At 39.6% G+C, this 19,663-nt stretch overlaps 1 protein-coding gene across 2 annotated transcripts; it reads right to left on the reverse strand.

The window, feature by feature from the left end:
- Positions 1 to 3,916: 3,916 nt before the first annotated feature.
- On the reverse strand, positions 3,917 to 18,087 carry RPS6KB1 (ribosomal protein S6 kinase B1). Of its 2 annotated transcripts, XM_088535928.1 has the most exons (15): positions 17,896 to 18,087; positions 14,853 to 14,902; positions 13,682 to 13,802; positions 13,287 to 13,355; positions 12,701 to 12,848; positions 12,385 to 12,442; positions 11,560 to 11,660; positions 10,488 to 10,578; positions 10,195 to 10,285; positions 9,781 to 9,888; positions 9,412 to 9,474; positions 8,433 to 8,510; positions 7,149 to 7,256; positions 6,491 to 6,603; positions 3,917 to 5,926 (listed from the first exon to the last, which is right to left on the reverse strand). In XM_088535928.1, the coding sequence occupies exons 1-15, from the start codon at positions 17,965 to 17,967 to the stop codon at positions 5,689 to 5,691; spliced, it is 1,509 nt and encodes a 502-aa protein (XP_088392054.1). In that variant the 5' UTR covers positions 17,968 to 18,087; the 3' UTR covers positions 3,917 to 5,688. The 2 variants fall into 2 exon arrangements, with proteins under 2 accessions (XP_088392054.1, XP_088392061.1); XM_088535935.1 differs by lacking the exon at positions 9,412 to 9,474.
- Between the last annotated feature and the right edge of the window lie 1,576 nt (positions 18,088 to 19,663).

Raw genomic sequence — 19,663 nt, forward strand, 5'->3', positions numbered from 1 at the left:
CTGACTGTTAATAACTTGACATAGTCTTTTAGGAAGCTTACAAATTAGAGAAAAATAATGTTACACACTTACTTAATGAAAGATACAGCATCTCACAGGCCTGGGTGGTGTGACTGGCTATTAAGAAACTGCAGCTGACACAGCCACATTAATGGGCATATTTAACAGCACATGATGGGAGGGTGCTCTTAAAGTTACACCTGCGAGTTTAACAGAAGTGCCTCAGGATTCTGAGTGAAAACCTGACTAACGAGTTAACAGGCTAACGAGTACCTGAGTGTCCTTTTTTTTTTTTTTCAACCTGGGTTTTATTACAGTACAATATTTGATTATTGTATTTTTGTTTGATGGTTGCTGCAGTTCAGAACAAACACAAGTAAACAACCCTATGGTTGTTCACAATAATATCTGAATGATATTAGTATTCTTATTGTCCGGGGACAAAGACTCCAGGTTGAAGAAAACAAGCAAAAGCCTCTAAAGCTGTAATTGGAAACTTGTGGGAGTAGCAGAGGCTGTTTCTCCTGGAAGGCCCTGCCAGCAGTGAGGTACTTAATTGGAGAATCTACAGCAGAATGATACTTGAACAGTCCTGAGGGTGACAGGGAAGAATTATTGCTTGGCCACGGCCCGAGCAGTGTTTTAATGGGCTTATGCTCTTACTTCCAGTATTGGCAGAACAAACTGCTCTCTGTTTCCTCAGACAGAACTTGCCATACCTTGTTTTGCATGTAAAGTTGATACAAGATCAGCACTGTTGGTTATTTAACTGTTATTTGTGCCTACATTCAAACTGCTTCTGCAGCAAAACTTGGTGTTTGACAAGAACTGAAGCTGACAAGGAACAAAAGTGAGAAGGGACCTCAAAAGGCTGGATCCTTAATCCATGATGTGCCCGCAGAGCCCAAAGTGGACTTTAATTATGAATATTCATAAACTAATGGAGTTAATCAGCTCATAGTCATTGGCTCTACTGCCCAACAGTAATGGGAGAAGTCAGTAATCGGAAGGCCAATAATCTGTGGCAACCTTTTTCTTCTTTAATCTTTTAAGAACAACAGGCCTCAAGTACCTAGTTTTAGTCTTGGAGCATAACAAGGAGGGTTCAGATTCTGAGCTGCACTAGCTGTTCACTACAAACAGCTGCTCAGTTTTCTTCTTACAAGCAGAACCCCAACCAGTTGAGTGCAAGAAATCAAGATTTCTCACTGTCTTAACTTTCTTACTGTCTTAGCCCCAAGATGAGTAAACAGCAGCCCCATTACTTAGGGAGGAAGGAAAAGGGAGCCTGTCATTCCCTGTGATACATGCAAGAGATGTTAAGTGTCCTGGCACTGCATTCCCATCTGGGCAAAAGGACAAGCAAACCAGCTTTTTCATGAACACTGTGTTTGTGAGTGGGAGCCTGCAGGGAGCCTGCCAGCCAGGTCAGAGATAGGGCCTGGGAACTCTTTGCCTTTTGGTATCTCTCCCTGGTGATTTGCTTTAAGATCTGTTGAAAGCAACCCAAGCCCAATAATATTATGAAACAGTTTATTAAAAAAACAAAGGTCTAAAAAGAGATTTTGATCAACCAGTTTAAATTAACACTTCATAAATGAAACAAGATTAGTCATTCTCATCTTAATTACAGGGAGGAAAAAAAAAGTGAGTAACTTACATCCACCAATGACATCCTCTGATCTGCTTGTCAGGATCATACTATTAAGATGCAACTCTTTCTTATCAAGCCCACTCAGGCCAGGGTAGCTGCCTGGCTTTCCCCACACACGCACAGACACCCAGCACATGTCTGACTCTGCAGGAGACATAAGAGAAGAGGATGTCAAATTGCAACCCCGAGCGACTCCAAGAGCTGAGGAACCCAGCAGAACAGATGGATCAGAACTAGCTTCTGTAAGTTCTACGTGGAGTTTCTTCTCCCTCCCTTTTCCTTCAGGGCTGTCAATGATTTAGATCCACAGTTATATTCAGGACCTACCTTGTCCCCTCCCTTCCCAATCACTTAGATTATCATATGTTTAAGTTTGCATCTAGTTGCTATTCACATCCCTCTCATTCTGCAGTCAGTATATTTAATTCCAATGAACTGTGAAAGAAAGGACATTACCTTCTACAAAGGTAGCTCAAGCTTGTTTCTTGTAGACACCTACAAAGTCAAGTTAATCTAGCAAAGAACAATCTGTACTGCATACAGTAAATCATGAAGGAACTGCAGGAAAAAATACTTAGGTAATTTCTCTTGTTCTCATAAGCTCCTCCTCTTCCCCATCCTGTAATAAGGAGCAAGGGTTAGTCTCTGTAAATGGGAAAAATGAAATATCTACTATCCCGCTCCTTGAAAAATCTATTCAGCCTACAGCTGTAGAGACAGAATTCAGAAAAACCCCAAGCAACTGCGCCCAAAACAGCTGTAGTTTCCCTCCATCTCTGATGCACTTTTCAATTAACACTGCAAGCAATTTGGGAGCTAATATCAAAAAGAGAACAGACTCCAAGTAAACATCCACTGAATAGTTAGAGTGGACTAAATATTACATGTTCTCAAGAGCAGCTCAGCTTTTGGATAGCAAGACAAAAGAAGGGATATTCAAAAGAACAGTTGACTCATTTTTATCTTTTATTATGAGCTAATACCAGGATGACATTCAAATGTCAGATGGCACAATTAAGACAGTCTTGGTAGGAATTATTCCAGCATTCCCAAAATTACAATTTAGTACACAAATGGCATCAAATGTATGCATCACTCCCACAGAGAAAAATGATGAAATTCTGAGTATCTTATACCGGAATATTTTCCTCATCAGATGGGAAAAGAAAAACTGCTGGTAACACAACTGACCTGTAAGCTTCCTGTGATAATGACCTGCAGAACAAAACATTCCCCTATTTAACATCTAGTAAAAAAAAAAATATATATATGACTTTTGTTCAAGTTTAAGATTTAATACTTTTACATGGTTAGCCACAGCAGGTATTAACCTCAGTTTTACTGTACTTTTGTAATGCTACAAAAATCCTATAAAATCAAATTATAGTGAACTTTTCAGTGATTATAATTAAAAAAGCGCAGCTTGTACAAAATAAAAAAAATAAGATTCTATACTCTAATGAAAAATTTAAGACATTTTTAAATGAACAAAAGAAAGCACTTGTTAAGCTCTCCAATATTCAATGCATTCTGCACTTATCTGAAATAGCCAGAAAGGAGCTAGAACTCTACTCCCCTTAGTTCATGACTAGTAACTTTGACACTATTATATATAGAGAGAGGATCTATGTCTGATATTTTTACAAATAAATACAGGATAAACCATATTGCATAGTGTGTGCTTGCTGTCTGAGTCACACTCCAAAAGTTTCACAGTTATGGTAGGGAATTAAACTTATAATCCATGGGATGAAACATTAGCAGTACATGAAATTGACTTTTAAATATGATAAATTGTATATATAATAAGCAGTGAACTCAGACTAACAACTCTTGCCATTCTTGCCAGCCATACTAAACCAACTCTACTGGACAATTACATCCAGCCAACCAAAGAGCAACTGTTAGATGTAACTAGGACCAAGACAGATTTTTCTGCTTCCAAGTTCCTCTACACTCAGTGAACATGTTGGGAAACCTCTGTACAAGTGGCACGGGGCCTCCTTGTAAGCACACATAATACATACAGACACGAGCATTGTGGTTTTAGTTTCACAACATGCCACTGGCGGTCCTGTTACCCAAAAAAAAAAAAAAATTTAAAAAAATAATAATAAAAAAAAAAGGCAATCTTTCGGTACAATTTGTATCGCTATTATCATGGTAACTTGGTTTTCCTTATAAAACTAAAAAAGAAAGTCTTGAATGAAAGGCTTATCAGGAAGAAGAAAAAGCATTAATTTTTACTTAATCATATATATATTTTTGTTTCTTTGTTAGTACCAACAAGATACCACTGAATCCTTCTGGCTAGCAAATTTTAGAAAACAGCACTCTGATTGGATTCAACGTCCTTAGAGAGTTTTATGGCTTGGATCCTATGGCTCAAAAAGACTCGGTATACACAGAGTAAGCAGAATCTATAAAAAATCCCTACTGTTGTGAAACGCTAGAAGTAGACTTTGCACAGTTTGACTAAAGATAATGTAACGCGTGGCAGGCAAAAAGTGACAGGACTTGTATGCAGTTGCATGATCATATACACACACACGCACACACCATACGCTCACTCTAACTAGTGTAAAGCTCTGCAGATATTAACCCTTTCACCAGCTATGTTCATGGAAATGCTTTCTTTAAGGCAGGAAGTATTTAAGGAAGGTAAAGTTACCTTTATTTTATTCTTTGTACCTGTAAGTCATTTGTACAGATTGTGACAATTTCAAAAACATAAATAGTGTCCTTAACATGTTTCCTAAATTAAGTTGCTAAAGTTCTGACCCACTGTGGAAGACATTCACTGAAAGGACATTTAACACATTTCTCTCATACAATCAGCAAATTATTGCCCCAGCATAGGATGTTTTTTTGATTAATTTAGAAATGTGTAATGGCGGGGAACTCCCATAAGCAAAATTTTATTAAAAAAAAAAACCTCAAATTTTTACCCCTTAATTACAAGATGGTTTACTTGCTTATGCTACGTAGAACTTACAGATGTTTCTTCTTGTGGCAATATGTCCTCCATAACTACTGACCTTGTTTTCTGATGCACCTTTTCCTGACTTTTTATATGAGTAAGAATCTGAACATATTCAGCTGTCTCCATCTAAGTGACTGGTACATACAAAGGTGATGTTTCCCAGTGAAATGTCTGCTGAGGACAAGGATGAAATAAGCAGGACACATACGTGAGCCCATGGCTTCCAGTTAAGCCTAGAACATAGCAGCAGTGCCATTTGATTAGATCCATTTGTATTTGCAGGAACAGATATTTCAGCTGGGTAAGCAAGTGAAACAGTTCTCTCCCACCCCACACTGCGACATTTGTAACCGAGTGATTCGCTTACTGATATTTTGTTTCACCAGCAGAAGAATCAGAACTACAGTCCTTATTTTCTTCACAGCAACCAATTATTTTGCATTTTTAAAATTTTGGGATACTTTCCATAATGAGCTGAATCAAAAAATCTATTTGAAAAATATATATTTATATATATATAAAAAAACTCATTAAGTTTTGAATGTGAATACCAATTAAGTTTATCTATCATCTTTGATTCCACCCCATTGTAGGAAACAGCTTAACCAAGCTTGCATGCTAAATATTCCTCAGACGCAAGCGCTTAGGCATTTCAGACTTTGCCTAGTGAAAGGGCTAACCCTCCGTGACACATTCACAGCTAGACCAGTGATTCTGAAGCAACATCCTGACCCTTAATACTGTCAGTTTCAAGCTATCAAGCTGAAAAATCCTCGATAAGGTGAGAAGATGTCACTGCGAATCAGTTAAGATGATGTGCCTAGAGTTCTGCAATACCATTTTCTAAAGTTTTTGTTTTTTTATGCACCATTGATTGACAGAAAAAAAATCCATTTTTCTTTGCTTTCCAAGTCGCTCTGTGCAATGACTGAATCTTTGATACTGTCACTTTTTAAAAGTAAACCATATAAGCCCTCACGCTTCCACTTCAAGGGGGCTTATGTCCATTCTTTGTTTTCCACCTTTAAAGGCTTTTGAAAAAATTGTGTTGTCATAGATTCATGCGCAAGTGCTCTGGTCGTTTGGAAATCATGGGAAAAGCTTGTTTTTTATATGGCCCAGAGTTTGGTTGTCGGATTGGAAGTGGTGCTGAGGCCTCTCCACAGACTGTCACATCCATTTGTTCTATTCCACTCGTCTCCATTGGATATTCCACAGGTGTCTGAGTATTTGATGCGCTGGCAGAAGCACCTCTTCCCCAGAATTCCCCAGGGGAGAACTTTACAGGGCTTTAAAACAAGAAATATAAAAAAATCAGAGGTGAAGATATACACAGCACCAAGGCATGTCCTTCATTCTGCAAGAAGCTGAACTCACAAGCCTATAGTGAGACACTTAATTCTTTCTTCCACCTTCAGAAGTTTGAGAGAGTTTCCAAGTCTAGTTTCTACCAAGGTTCCTTGTAAAGTTAAAATTCTTTCATCCGAGTAGTTGGCATAATACATTTCTAGATCAGTGCAGATGGAATTTTCTTTACTAACACAACTCTTTAGCAGCACAAAAATACTTAGGAACAGTTCCTAAAAATTCTGGAACAGTTTTAGAGGAATGTTGTGCAAAAGTCACCAGACAGTGAGGCCGTTGCACAGTTGGCAAATTACTATTTCTTGTGCTGCCAAACACCATAAATTTGACTCTATTAATGTGGTTTATAAAGCTGGATTGATGCTGCACTTCTAACTGAAGTGATGGGATTACTGAGAAGAAAACACATTTCTTATTTTTAGTGCAGACATTTTTCATCCACTTGCCAAAAAAGAGAACCCAAAATAATAATAATTAAAAAAGAATACCTGACTGGTGTCCTAGGGCTACCTATGAATCTGCGAGGTGATCGAATTTTTGGTTCAAAAGAAAATTTCTCTTTTACGCTTTCAAGTACAGATGGAGCCACATATGTAAAACCCTGCAAAAGAGGAGTAAATGTACTGTCACTTATAAGCAAGATTTACATTTATGATCACTTCTTCAGCTACAATCATCATTTAACAAGGAATGAAACTTATAAAAAGGAGACTTCTTGGCACTTCCTAAAGCAAACAGCAGGATCTGAGTTCTTCATCTGAGTATCTCTCCACCTCAGATATGTTTGCTCAGAACACAGATCCTCACAGAAATGCTCAAATTAACTCATTTTGAACTAAGGAATAGACATTTTTTTTCCTGCACATTCATGAAAAGCAATTCATGTCCAATTTTAAATCTGAACACCCACATTTCAGGAAGCAGGCAGGGTTTGTTGTTTAAGTTACCAGCCATAATCCAACCAAAAATATTCAAACCCTGCAAGCATTTCAAACCTGCTGCAATATATGTATTTCAAGGTATGGTGATTTGCTTTAAATATCAGGTGCTAAGACTTGAGAGAACTGAGCTGAAATGCCCTACTGATTCTAAATACCACTACATACCTCTCCAGAATCATTAGACACTTGTCCCTTGCTCACTTACCAGAAAGACCTGGTTGGCACTTTCACTGAGAGTAGAGTCATCTGGGCTATCAACAGGTGTCTGACGTGTAAACTTTGAATCAAACTGGCTCACATCCTCTTCAGATTGCTTTGCAAAAACAAAATGATTAAGGGTTTATATTACAGTTATCAACCAAATGGCTTAGCGGTCATCAGTGAAGCCTCTGGATGGAGTTCATTCCATAGGTTTTTTGGCAGAGCTCTGTGGTAGTAAAACCCTGGAGTGGTGTCGGAATCCTGTCGCTGCCAGTGGGAGGTCACTATGGGCACTGACACTGAGAAATAAAGGCAAGGGGGAGGGGCAACAATTATGGATCAAAAAGGAAGATAAATTAAAAAGATGCCTTAAAAAAATCTCAAATTACAAACAAAAGTGTTTAGAAATACATTGCCAGCTTCACTGCTTGTTTAATCCTAGTAATAACCGGTATAGAACAGGTTCATCTATTAGTTTCTGGAAGTTTCTCCAGATAATCTCATCGCATTTTTGCAGATGCAGAATTGTTTAAACTATTAGGGACAGACAGTTACGCTGGAATAATTTATTAAGACTATAGTTTAATTCAGTCAAAGAACACAGACGTCATTCCGAGATCCCATTTCTCATCTTAAGTATAACCAAACAGCAATATATCTTTGTTTGTGGAGGTCTTCATGCAACCATGAAATCATATTTTTAAGAACCAGCTGGTTTGTACAAGCAGCTTTTACAAAATTCACTAAGAACAGGGAGAGAGAGAAAAAAAAACCAAAACAACCTATCTTCAGATAGTCAGTTTGGAAAGATTTTTATGTCATTCTGAATGTTAGTTAAAAAAGTGAGGAGAAAAAAGGGTAGGAGTCCCCAGCCTGTAGTATGCCCAGTATTAATGGCACACACGTAAGTTTGAAGTGAGATTTTTAGTAGAGCCAGGAACTATCCAGGTGGCAATACCCATCACAGTTGTAGCTACATGTACCCAGAAAAAGACAAAAAAAAGAAGACAGATATCTCACACCCTCAAAATAGGGAGGTCTTTCATTTCTTAAGTGTTGGTACTAGCACCAGTTCTCAGAAACAAACAAACAAAAAGTCTGCATGAGGTACTCTGGGATTTGGCAGTGCATTTGAGAACCAGTAAGCTAAGCTGATGCATTTTGAGTACCAGGAAGTAATGGCATCACAAATTGTGGGAGTGAAAGTTTCTAAGTTTTAGATACTACATGGTTTGAGACCTTTCCTCAAGGCACACAAGGGCCATCTCGCAGCATTCTGAGTACATACCAATAAAGGTTTAAAAGGAGGTTCCACCTTGCGTGCCAGCAGCTCATCCCAGTTAATGTGTCTGAAGAATGGGTGAGCCTAAAAAAAAGTCATCAATAGTACAGGGTCACAATCAGTCTTCATGGTACAACTCCCAGAAATTTGAGGTAACAGTGATTTTAGAGAAATAAGATGTCATTGTTTTTATTAAATCTTGATGTTAGTATAAAAAGCAAATTAAAGCAAGACTAAGAAATAATAATCATGTTCTTTTCAGGTCTTCACTGTGGTGTTTTTCCTTTCAATATCCCATGTGGGTCAAGTGTAATATATTCTGCACTAGTAGCAGAAGAGTAGCTAAAAATCGAAACCATCCCTCTTAGTCAGAAAACACACAACCCTATCATGTTTTCTTTAAAAGCATTAGAAAAAGCCAGCTGATAGACATTTATATGTCCAAAAAAAAAAAAGGAGGTATTTTGCTAGGTATCTAAAAATAATGTAAAAAATACTGAATTAAGGCCAAATTATCGTATCAGTGGAGTAAGGAAACTCTAAAGTAGCTAATGTCATCCCAAAGAACATCATACTGGAAGTGAGTGGCACTAGGCGGCACTGAATGCAAACACACAACATTTTTCCCTTGAAAGACCTACTCTAAATACACATACTGGCAGGTTTTTCACCAGCCCACTAGCACGTCATCACTCTAATACATGGCCAACTGCACCCACAGTTCAGCATTACGCAGCTAGCAGGAAAAGCACTTAGAATACAAGGCTAAACAAAATAAGTTACTTTTCAATTCTCAAATCATCAAATTGGTAGAGAGTTGCTCTTTTCTTCAATGTTGCAGGATTCACATTTTGACCAGTTGTCAGGTATGGCTGCTTTTTTGTTCATTGCATGTCAAGACAAACATAATGTCTGTTGATGTACCCTGTAAGCTAAGAGAAATGGAGTTTTTCAATGAGTTTATGAAGAAAAGGTAAGAAGTTACCTGAACTTCTCCAGCATCTCCAGGACCAGCTCCTAGTCGTGAGGCAGCATTTCTTTTTAGCAGCTTAATGAGATGGAACATAATATAACAAGGACATAAAATTATTGAAATAGTTATGCCATTATAAATAGTCTATTTCTGACACAAATCATAATTTGAATTAACAGCACACAGAATGAATACAGGAAAATCAGAAACTCTGCATTAATTAGAAAACCAATGTACTTGCAAAGAACATTTTCTTTACCATGCAAAACCAAGACCAACTTGATAATTAGTAAAACAAGCATGGACTGAAAAGCCACAGTGGTCTCATTACGCTTCTATTTTTGACATACACATGTGGTATTGACATTCATTAAAATCTACCTTTTTAAGCAGATCTCTGGCTTCTTGTGTGAGGTAGGGAGGCAAGTTGAGTTTACACTTGAGAATCTTGTCAATTGTTTTCTTTCTGTTCTCCCCAGTGAAAGGAGGCTAGAAAGCACCATTGCAATGGAAGGAAAAATAGGACTTGTTCAGTGCTGTCATTTATTCACACAGGACATATTCACATAATTTCTAAAGCAGAAAAAGACTACTGCAAAACGGAGTCCCAAATAACTGTTTGGGTCACAAAAGCAGCTTGTGACTCTAGCCAGAATAATTTTAGCCATGTTTTAGTTGTATTTCTTACTTGCACCTATATAAGCACATATGTATTTATACATGCGTCTGACTTAGAATACAGATAAGTTCAAAAACTAGGAAGAGAAATACATGCAATTATAACTGTGCACCTACTGCTCCAGTCAGCATGTCATACATTAATGCCCCCAAACTCCACCAGTCCACAGCACGATTATGCCCGCTCCTCATCAAGATTTCAGGGGCCCTGTAATAGGAAAAAATAAAAAATATAAAGGTATTTTTAACAAGATAACACTATTCTGACTGCTATTTTTCAAAGAAAGCTTCATTTGTCATGTAAAATTACTATAAATGACTGAACGTATGAACCACCAGTTAAAAAAGGTAAAATTCAGCCATTACCCCCAGACCAGAGTAATACTTTTCTGTTTCATCATGCAGCTCACATGTATTCAATTGTTCCACAGAACGTGTGCGTGACTGTTCCATCGTGAATAGATTCTTTACATAATCCGAAGTCAGTCAATTTTACATGACCTGCAATTAAACAAATAAAACCTAAAACGTGCCAGAATTCTGCAACTTGTACAAGAAACATTAAAAAAATATGAATTTCCAGCATAGATCTGCAACAAACCTGAACTACTTCTAGATACCTTCAGTATACCAACACAGCAATACAGTTATAAAACAGAATCAGGTGATCACACTGTAAACATCTGAATTACCTCTGCATAAGAAATTCTTGCCACTTAACAAAGAGAAATGAGGAGACTGAGACCTCCAAAACTTGCTCACATACATACAAATGTCTATGTGTCTAAATGCCTGTTCTTCGATCATAAACCAAGTAAAGTAGGTTACTAAATCTCACTGCTTGTGTCAAAATTTGGAAAACTTTCAAAAAATTGTAGTCCCCTAAATTATTCAGTACAAAGAGTTAAGTTAAAGAAAATATATATGTTGCTTAAGATGACAGAAAATTCGTAGATGTACTAGATGATAGAGACTGCCAGAGTAGTCAGTGTCACATAGTCAATGCAGCAGCTTGCTTAGAATTTACTACTACTGTCAGCTAAAGTTTCAACAATTAGATAAGTCACTTCAGCTACAGGTGAATTGGCATCTGATATATTCTGCCTTTGCTAATTAATGACTCCATTTATCTTCATTTCTAACATGCCACAGATAATGCAGTGAAGACAGATCTTCATGTACTTTGCAATGATCCAACAGAATTATGCTTTAACGAGTTTCAGAAGTGTCGCATTAGTAAGTCAATCATTCAAAAAATACGGGCACTAAACACATGAAACTTGGAGCTTACAGGATTCTTTGTATTAAATCTGAAGAAACACTCTTTAAGGACAAGCAATTAGCTTTGGCATTTATTCAGTTATAGCAAAGCAATAGGGAATGTGTCATTGTTCTAAGGAAATTCACATAGAAATGAACTGTTGTGACCTTCAAAAAGGATTTTCATATGACTGGAACATAAAGCTGTCACTGTATTTCTACCTTGATGATTAAGCATGATATTTTCTGGCTTCAGATCACGATAGATGATTCCTTTTTGATGCAAGTGCCCCAGCGCCATTGAGATTTCTGCCAAGTAAAAGCTGAAAGAAAAAGTATGCCCCACAATTAGTCATATTCAATCATTCAAAACACCTTAAGCACTAAGATTACTACATACATAAGAAATGATTCCTTCAAAGTATCAGTAGATATGTATGAGAGAATAAAGTAGAGAAACAATCATGCCCTTGAGGCTGGTTTGCCAAAAGGCACACAGACTCCAAGATGAACTGCAGGATCATGCCATTGGCACTGGGTTTATCTATTGAGTAGGTATCCTAACATGAGCCTAAATGTACTGGTCAGAGGTTAAAATCATGCTTAAATCTGTACTGCAAAACCTCCTGCAATCTCTCAGAAGAGATGACAAAGTAAAAAATAAATAAAAAATAAATAAAAAATAAAAAATACAGCCATTACAGTGATCCTAAAGATTGCCTGGTAAAATTGTGTGTGGATTAAAAACAAATAAAATCCACAAAATACAGCCAATCCAAATCATTCACAGTCTTTTCTCTAACATCTGAAACAAAGCCTTCATCACGAGCACACGAATAAACTATGGAATATAGTCTCATGCTTCAACCACCAACAAATGCTCAAGCCTGTAGTTATGCCTGCACATACGTCTGCATAAAATCCATTTAACTGTTCTTTTTACTAGAATAACACAAGTAAAGAGTTATAGTCTCCCAAATCAGAATGAACAGTTTAAGCCTCCAAGCCCATCTATTAATTTAGCAAATTATAATTGGTTTCACATACCAAGCTGTGTCTTCCATAAATATCCCTTCTCTCTCTAACTGCATAAATAGTTCTCCTCCTGTCATGAGAGAAAAAAAAAAAAAAAAAAGTATAACACTCTATTAGAAGTGCATTCTATCATTTTTTCAGTCAGTCCAAAATCTATTTTCTTGTTTCCCTATCTGTGAAGGAAGGATAATAGCTTCTTGTTTCACAAGGAACCTGTACAAACTACGACTTCAGGTAATCAGTAGGACTTCACAGCATCTTTCCAAGTGCGAATATATACTTGGCTATGTCAGATTCCAAGAAGCAGGTAACAATTTAACATACTGACCACTGAGATACTCAAGGATGAGGTAGAGTTTTCCACCAGTCTGAAAGGCATAAATTAAGTCTACAATGAAGGGATGTTTCACTTCCTCCAGGATATTCCGCTCTGCTTTTGTATGCGCTGTATCTTTTGCATTCCTTACAATCATTGCCTACAAGAAAGGCAGAAATATGTGATTGCAAGAACATGTTAAAAAGAGTAGACTTTTAAATTCACAAGACTACATACGAGTCATCAACATAGTAAAACAACAACAACAACAACACAAAAAAAAACCCTAACATAAAATATATAAAACATGCCGATTTCTTAGCAAAGACTAATTCTTTATTTCATAGACTCATACAATAATTTAGATCAGAAGGTACTTCCAGAGATATTTAGAAAGATTAACTGTTATGAACTATTGAGATAGAACAGTTTAGTAAAAGATTAATTTCATGGATTAATTACCTGGATAGGAAAACAACTGTATACATCCCAGATATGGTTTTGATTTTAGATATACTAAATAATTAAATAGTCATAACAGCTGAAGGGGAGGACAGTTCTCTGGATTCAGGCAGTGAAACGTGAGTATTTATGTTACCTTTTTAAGAACTTTCATGGCAAAAATCTTTCCGGTATTTGCTCCGGTTACTTTTCGTACTTGAAATACCTGCAACACCAATACAAAAGCAATCATGTATTATAAACTGCACTTGTCATCAGAAGTTAAAAGCAAAGAGATCATCTACAACTACCAAGCTGCCTGGAGGGGGACAGTTTGGGATATTTTCTAGTAGCAGTTCTACTGCCACTGGAGGCTCCGGCAGGGATCCTGCTCTGAACCACCCCACAGCCAAGGTCTCTCCTGAAACACCAACCTTCACATCCTGGAGGTTACCCCCCAGCAGGTAACGGGATGAATACAGGATGGAAAGATTAGGTGTTTCACCGCCTTCAGTGTAACAGATTTGCTTCAATAGATCAAAATTTCCTTACCTTTCCGTAGCCACCTTTGCCAAGTACGCGCAGTAACTCAAAGCACTCTGGTCGGATCTTTTCTGGACCTCTGTTTACACTAGTTTCTGAAATCTCAAATTTTTCACAATGTTCCATGCCACTGAATAAAATCGAGACAAAAATATAAGACTACCTGATGCTCAAAAGTAATCAAGAGAAAGCAAACAAGCAAATTACTCTTTGAAAAACATATAGTATACCTGACAAAACTGAACAACTGCTTTGGAGATTGGGTAAATTCCTAACACCAGAAATTTTAATTAGGTGTGTGCAAAACAATAAGTAGCAACTTGCACAGAAAAATAAATTTACAAATTATTTGGAATGAGAATATTAAGATTTCCTTCAGATTCCTACATTCTTAATGTATAGTAAATCTCTGTATTAACAGGAAGAATTTTTGAGGACCAAAGGCTCAAATTGGCTTAAAAAATCCTGCAAGGCCTCGGGTAAAAGTGTGTTTAAATTTAAATAACATCCAACAGTCCTAGTCATTGTAAGACTTTTGTAACACAAATATTTTGCACAAAAGGCTGCAACATAAAACTACTTCAACTCTGAACATGCCACAAAAGACTAAACCATAATTTAAAGATACTTCTAAATTATGCTATGGTTCTGCAAAAGAAAAAGTAATGATCTTGCCAAAATAAACATGACTGAACTATTTAGACTGCATTGATACTTTCTTCTCACAGTGTGGTACACTGGAACAGTGTGGAAAACTTTAAATGAAACAGAGGTAGCCATTCCATGATCTTCTATCACAACTTGTGAATTCTACCTCTCAGCTGCTTCACACTGCCACACAAATCTGCACCTTTACAAAATGCACAGAACATACAGCGCTCTGCAGACAGTGCATTACATACATATTGCAAGTATTAGTCGACTACAACGGGTATGTTAGGAGAAACAAGGATTAAAAGACAACAGTGGGTTTTGCCATAATTTTTTTTATTATTATAATTATATTTCAAGATACAGTTCACAAGTTTTAATGTGAAGAAATAGTGGAACAACTAGAAACAACTGGAAATTGAACAGGAATGACAAAATCTTCTATTTAACTTAACAAACACATTGACGTAATTAGAGATTATATGCAGTTGGCATGAATGGTACAGAACATTTTCTAGCAGCAACTTACAGGTCGTATTGGCCAAGTCCTCCATGGTCCATGCTCTCACTTAATTGTCCCTGTAAAGGGGAGGGGTAGAAGACAGATCAGTTATAATGTAAGCAAAAGCAGTGTTAAAAATAAACATAGCGATAGGTTTTACAACTTTGTAGGTTTTGGTATCATTAAACTAACCCAAATGTTGGAGTAATGAATTATTACTAGAAGATACAAATCTATAAAATTCTGCAGGAGAGCTGCAACATTTTTTGCATCTCAGTGATGCGGGGAACCACTGTTTTACCCGACTCGATTTCTTTAATATTAGAGATAACAATTTCACTTCCTTCTCCTCAGTAGTTTGAAAAATACTAGAATGCTGCATTTAAATACTTTTTACACATGTAAACACATGTACACAGATTCACATATACTAGATGCACATAGTCAGAATTCACAAAAAGAAGAAACAACCAACTGAGAAGGCTTTATTATTATATATTGATTATTATCTAATCCCAATAGGAACAAACTAACTAAACTTTACTCTGATGATAAACACTTCTACTGATCAATAATCATTCAGAAAGATCAATGCAAGCAAATAAAAAGAAGGCTCAAGCACTTCAACAGAAGGACTAGGCACCATTAAAGACTGCAGTTAAATTCTGAAGAGATATTTTCTTAAAAGAATTTTTGACTTGACCCCTTATGAAAGGCAAGATAATATCTCCCTCTTTAATTACAGTTCTACATGGCAAAAAGAAGTGCAAACCCAGCAGACAGCTGGAATGAATACAAATAGAATTCAGTGGGCAAGCTTATATGGATATAAAGAGACTGTAAGTTTATAAGAAGTGGTCTGAACTCTAAGGACTGAGTACAGTTTTGATGACTGACTTGTGCAATTCACAGAGAATTAGAAGAAAAAAGAGATATAGAGATCTGCAAAAAAAGGAGGCCAAACTAACAAGGACTTTTTTAATATATTATGCAAATGACAACACTAACCAAGGAAAATTATAATATTAATTTTCAATAGCTTCTAAACGAAGTAAATACTAAAGCTCACAGAGGCTGGTTTATTTTGGTGGTTAAGCTGGAAGGGAATTTAACTTCTGGTTCCTCCTCCCAACGCCACCAGCAATTACAGAGTCCAAAAGTTCAAGTCAGTTTCCAGGTCAGAAAGTTGCCAGCTCATGTCCTCTTGATAACATTTATTAGAGACGCCAGGCTTATTGACATCTGTTTCACAATAAAACCCACTAAAACTGCCCCTGACTCTAGCTAGGTGACCAAAAAAAAAAAAAATCAAGTACCATTACACTTCTAGATCTTTGTCCTTCTTGAAGTTACCTGTTGGTTCTGACAAAGTTTGCACATGCTACTCATACCCTTGTGAACAACAGCCTTCATTGGCAATATGAACTGAAGCAAATTCACTTCAGATGCCATCCCACTACTTGCAAAGATTTTTTTCTCTTGTTAACAAGAGAACTGGAATGGCATTCTGGTTAGCAACCCTTCAGGGCGTAGCTATTGTTTCATTTACTATAAGAAACACGTAAATGTTGTTTTACTTGGTGCGATAACCAGTGCAAACAACCATGTGGCTTACGAGTACCCTCTCCACCTAACACGCATTCAGTTTTTCCAGACCGGCCCTGCCTGTGTGAAACTCCAACTGCTCCGTCCTCGAGGCTGTGAGGGTTACAGCTCTCAGGAGCTGCAAGGGTCCAGCTCCAGGCAGGATAGACGAGATAACCCTGATTTCACCCCGAGCTCACTTTCAGTTTAATGGTGTCAACCTCCCACTCTGCGATGTCTTTGGAATACTCAAAAGAAACACATAACACCTGCAGACATAGGTTTCTGTTAAACATTTTTCCCCAGAACACTTTTCTGATGCTTCCCCTTCTTTCTTGCTCTTATATTCTCTGCTTTCTGCTTCTATTTTAATTTTAAAATTCTAAATTCCATTCCAATTTTTCCTTATCTGATTTTCAAATGCCTAATTCTTCTGCTGATCTTTAACTTTATTTCTTGAGTATTTCTCCAAAGACTAGCAGCAAGCATGTAACACTGAATTTAGCCATCACCAAACACTCACTTTTTTGTGCCACCTAGGAACAGGTCAGGTTGCCAATTAATAATCATATTCATACAAGTATTTCAGTCATGCCTATTTTTAAAAGTTCACCGTAATTAATTATATCTTTAAATCATTCCATAAAGTTACTTTTTCAGTCTTTTAGACTGAATTATGGGACCATGGGGGGAGGGTTAATTCTTACAGTCCCCCTTACAACCTGTTCTTGGCAGCACTAACAGTGTGATGCAAGTGGCATTTTTTAAGCCAGGTACTTTATTGATTACTGAGGTCGCAGGCAGCATTTTCTCCTATACGCCTTCTGTTGCAGAACTGCATCTCTACATGCAGGTCATATATGCAGCACGGATCCTGCAGCTGCGATACAGAACGCCGGGTTATCTCAAAGATCCCGAGAGTTAAATAGGGGCGTAAACACCACAAAATCAACACAGTAACACTCAAACGATAGCAAAGCTTTAATATATATATAAAAAATAAAAAATAGGAATGCTAGGAAAAATATATAAAGGGAATTCTTGCAATAAAGCTCCCCAAGCCCCGCAGAGAGGCTGACGCGAGGGAGCGCAGGTGTGAGGGGCTGCAGAGCCGACAGCCGCGCTCCGCGTTTAATTTTGGCGCTAGAGCAGCGGCTCCGCTCGGCGAGCAGCACTTGGGCGCTGACGCTGAAGCACGAGACGATTGAAAAAATATATATATATGCATATACATATATATACAAAAAAAAATAGCGATCCTCACCGCGACGCGGTTTTGCTAGAGAACCCCCAAAACAAACTTTCGTGCGGGGCCGCGGGCCGGGGCCGCCGCTGTCAGGGCAGCAGAGGGTGGCGCGGGCGCTTCACCTGCGCGGCCGCCTGAGCGCGCGGCCCTGGCGCCGCCGCCGCCCGCCCTCAGGGCCCGGCCCCGGCGCCGCGCCCCGCCGCGGCCTCCCGCTCCCGCCGCGGGCTTGCCCGCTCTCACCCCCTCCTCCAGCTCCTCGTCGGAAGCCGCGTCCTCGGGCTGGTCCAGGTCGATGTCGAAGACGCCCGCCATGGCGTGGGTGCGAGCCGCGGCGCCGCCGCCCCTTCCTCGCTGCGCTGCCTCCGCAGGGCCTGGGCCGCCTCATGGGCCCGCACCCCCCAACTCCGCCACGGCCGCCATCGCCGGCTGCCAGACCTCAGCGCGCCTGCGCAGCCGTCCTGGCACCGCCCGCCGCGCAGGCGCGCCGCCAGGCCCGCCATTGGTGGGGGGGCGCTCTGAGCATGCGCAGCGGGCTCCCCACTGGGCGACCGCCCTCGGCGCCACCCCGGGGCATGCGCGATGCTCGCACCTCCCGCCTTGCTCCTGGCATGGAGCGTGCGCAGAGGGCGCAGCGAAGCCTCCGGCTTCGAGCATGCGCACTATGTTCCCTGAAGCCCTCGAGCCTGCCCCCTTGCCCGGCGCTGCCCGAAGTTCCATCTGAGCATGCGCGGAGCGGGTTGTTCGAAGGCGCGTCTCGGGCCGGCGCGGAGGGCTCGCGGGGAAGGGGCTCGCGCATGCGCCCTGCGGGCAGGGGTGCGCCTCAGCGAGGGGCGTCGAGGTCAGCACTGAGCTGGAGTGGGGAACGGGACCGCGACCGCGATCGGGATCAGGGGCGGCTCGGCCTGCCCGGGCGGGGTGCAGCACCCGGGTGGGCTGGGAACGTCCAGGTTGAAGGGGTTTGGGAAGGGGAGAGGGAGCAGAACGAGGTGGGCAGCGGCGCAACATGGCGGCCTGTGGCGTGAGGTAACGGCCTTGGCGGGGGGGAGGTGGCCGCGCACCGACGTGCGGTCCCATCAAGTTGGACCAGGGCTTTTTTTTTTTTTTTTTTAAAGTACAGCTGTGTTTGTTCCCTGCAGTGACCCTGGCACACAGCCTGGCTTTAGGCAGCAAGGTGCGGACTAGCAGAAAAGCTGAAATCCAGCACAGAAAGGAAAAAGATAATAATAATAATCATAATAGTATGTGCCTGCCTGCAAAGTGCAGCAGGCCCGAGTTTTGACGCTGGTGACTATTGCAGGAAGGCTGTGACAGATGTACTGTGACCCAGCTGGGGAAATAATGGAAAATAGCAGCCCAGAATAATGATGTGAGTTCAAATAGTAACCTTGACCTCATGTGAAATGAGGGGAAAAAAAAAAGAATAGAAAAGTGAGAAACCAGCATTACTGCAAAAACTGAGTGGGGAAAGTGGTTGCGCAGGTACCGGTATCATATGAAAATCTTGTCTCTGTGGTCAGAGGAAGGAGGACACTCCCGGGAACCTTCCGTTGCTTCAGCTGTTATTTTGGCATCTGGCCCATGCAGTAGAAGATGGGGCATCAGCTTGGTTTGCAAACAGGCCTCATGTTTCTCAAGGCATCTAATACTTAGTACATTTGTTCTGTTTCCATAGCCTTGGGGGCTTTGCTGGATTTTTCATTAGCCCTTTTTTTTTTTTTTTTTAACTCTGCTCTATTAAGCAAAACTAAGAAAATGGAGACTCTGCTTGCCATGGGGTTTTGGTTCTGTTTACATATATAGCAACAGTAAACAGTGCCTTCCTTTCAACGGTCACCAGCGTTCCTCTGACACTGCTAATGTGCAGGCAGAAGTGTTTCCTCAGGAACAGCCAGTTATAGTGCAGCATTTTCCTCACTAGAGTTAGCCTAAGTTACAGAACTGATCAGGAACCTACCTGACAACTTCATGATTCTTTTCTTTTTCCTTTATGTTTCCACTATAGGGTTAA

The sequence above is a fragment of the Tinamus guttatus genome, unplaced genomic scaffold, assembly GCF_059628265.1.
Source record: "Tinamus guttatus ecotype Peru unplaced genomic scaffold, ASM5962826v1 Tinamus_guttatus_pri_ptg000043l, whole genome shotgun sequence".
Lineage (NCBI taxonomy): Eukaryota > Metazoa > Chordata > Aves > Tinamiformes > Tinamidae > Tinamus > Tinamus guttatus.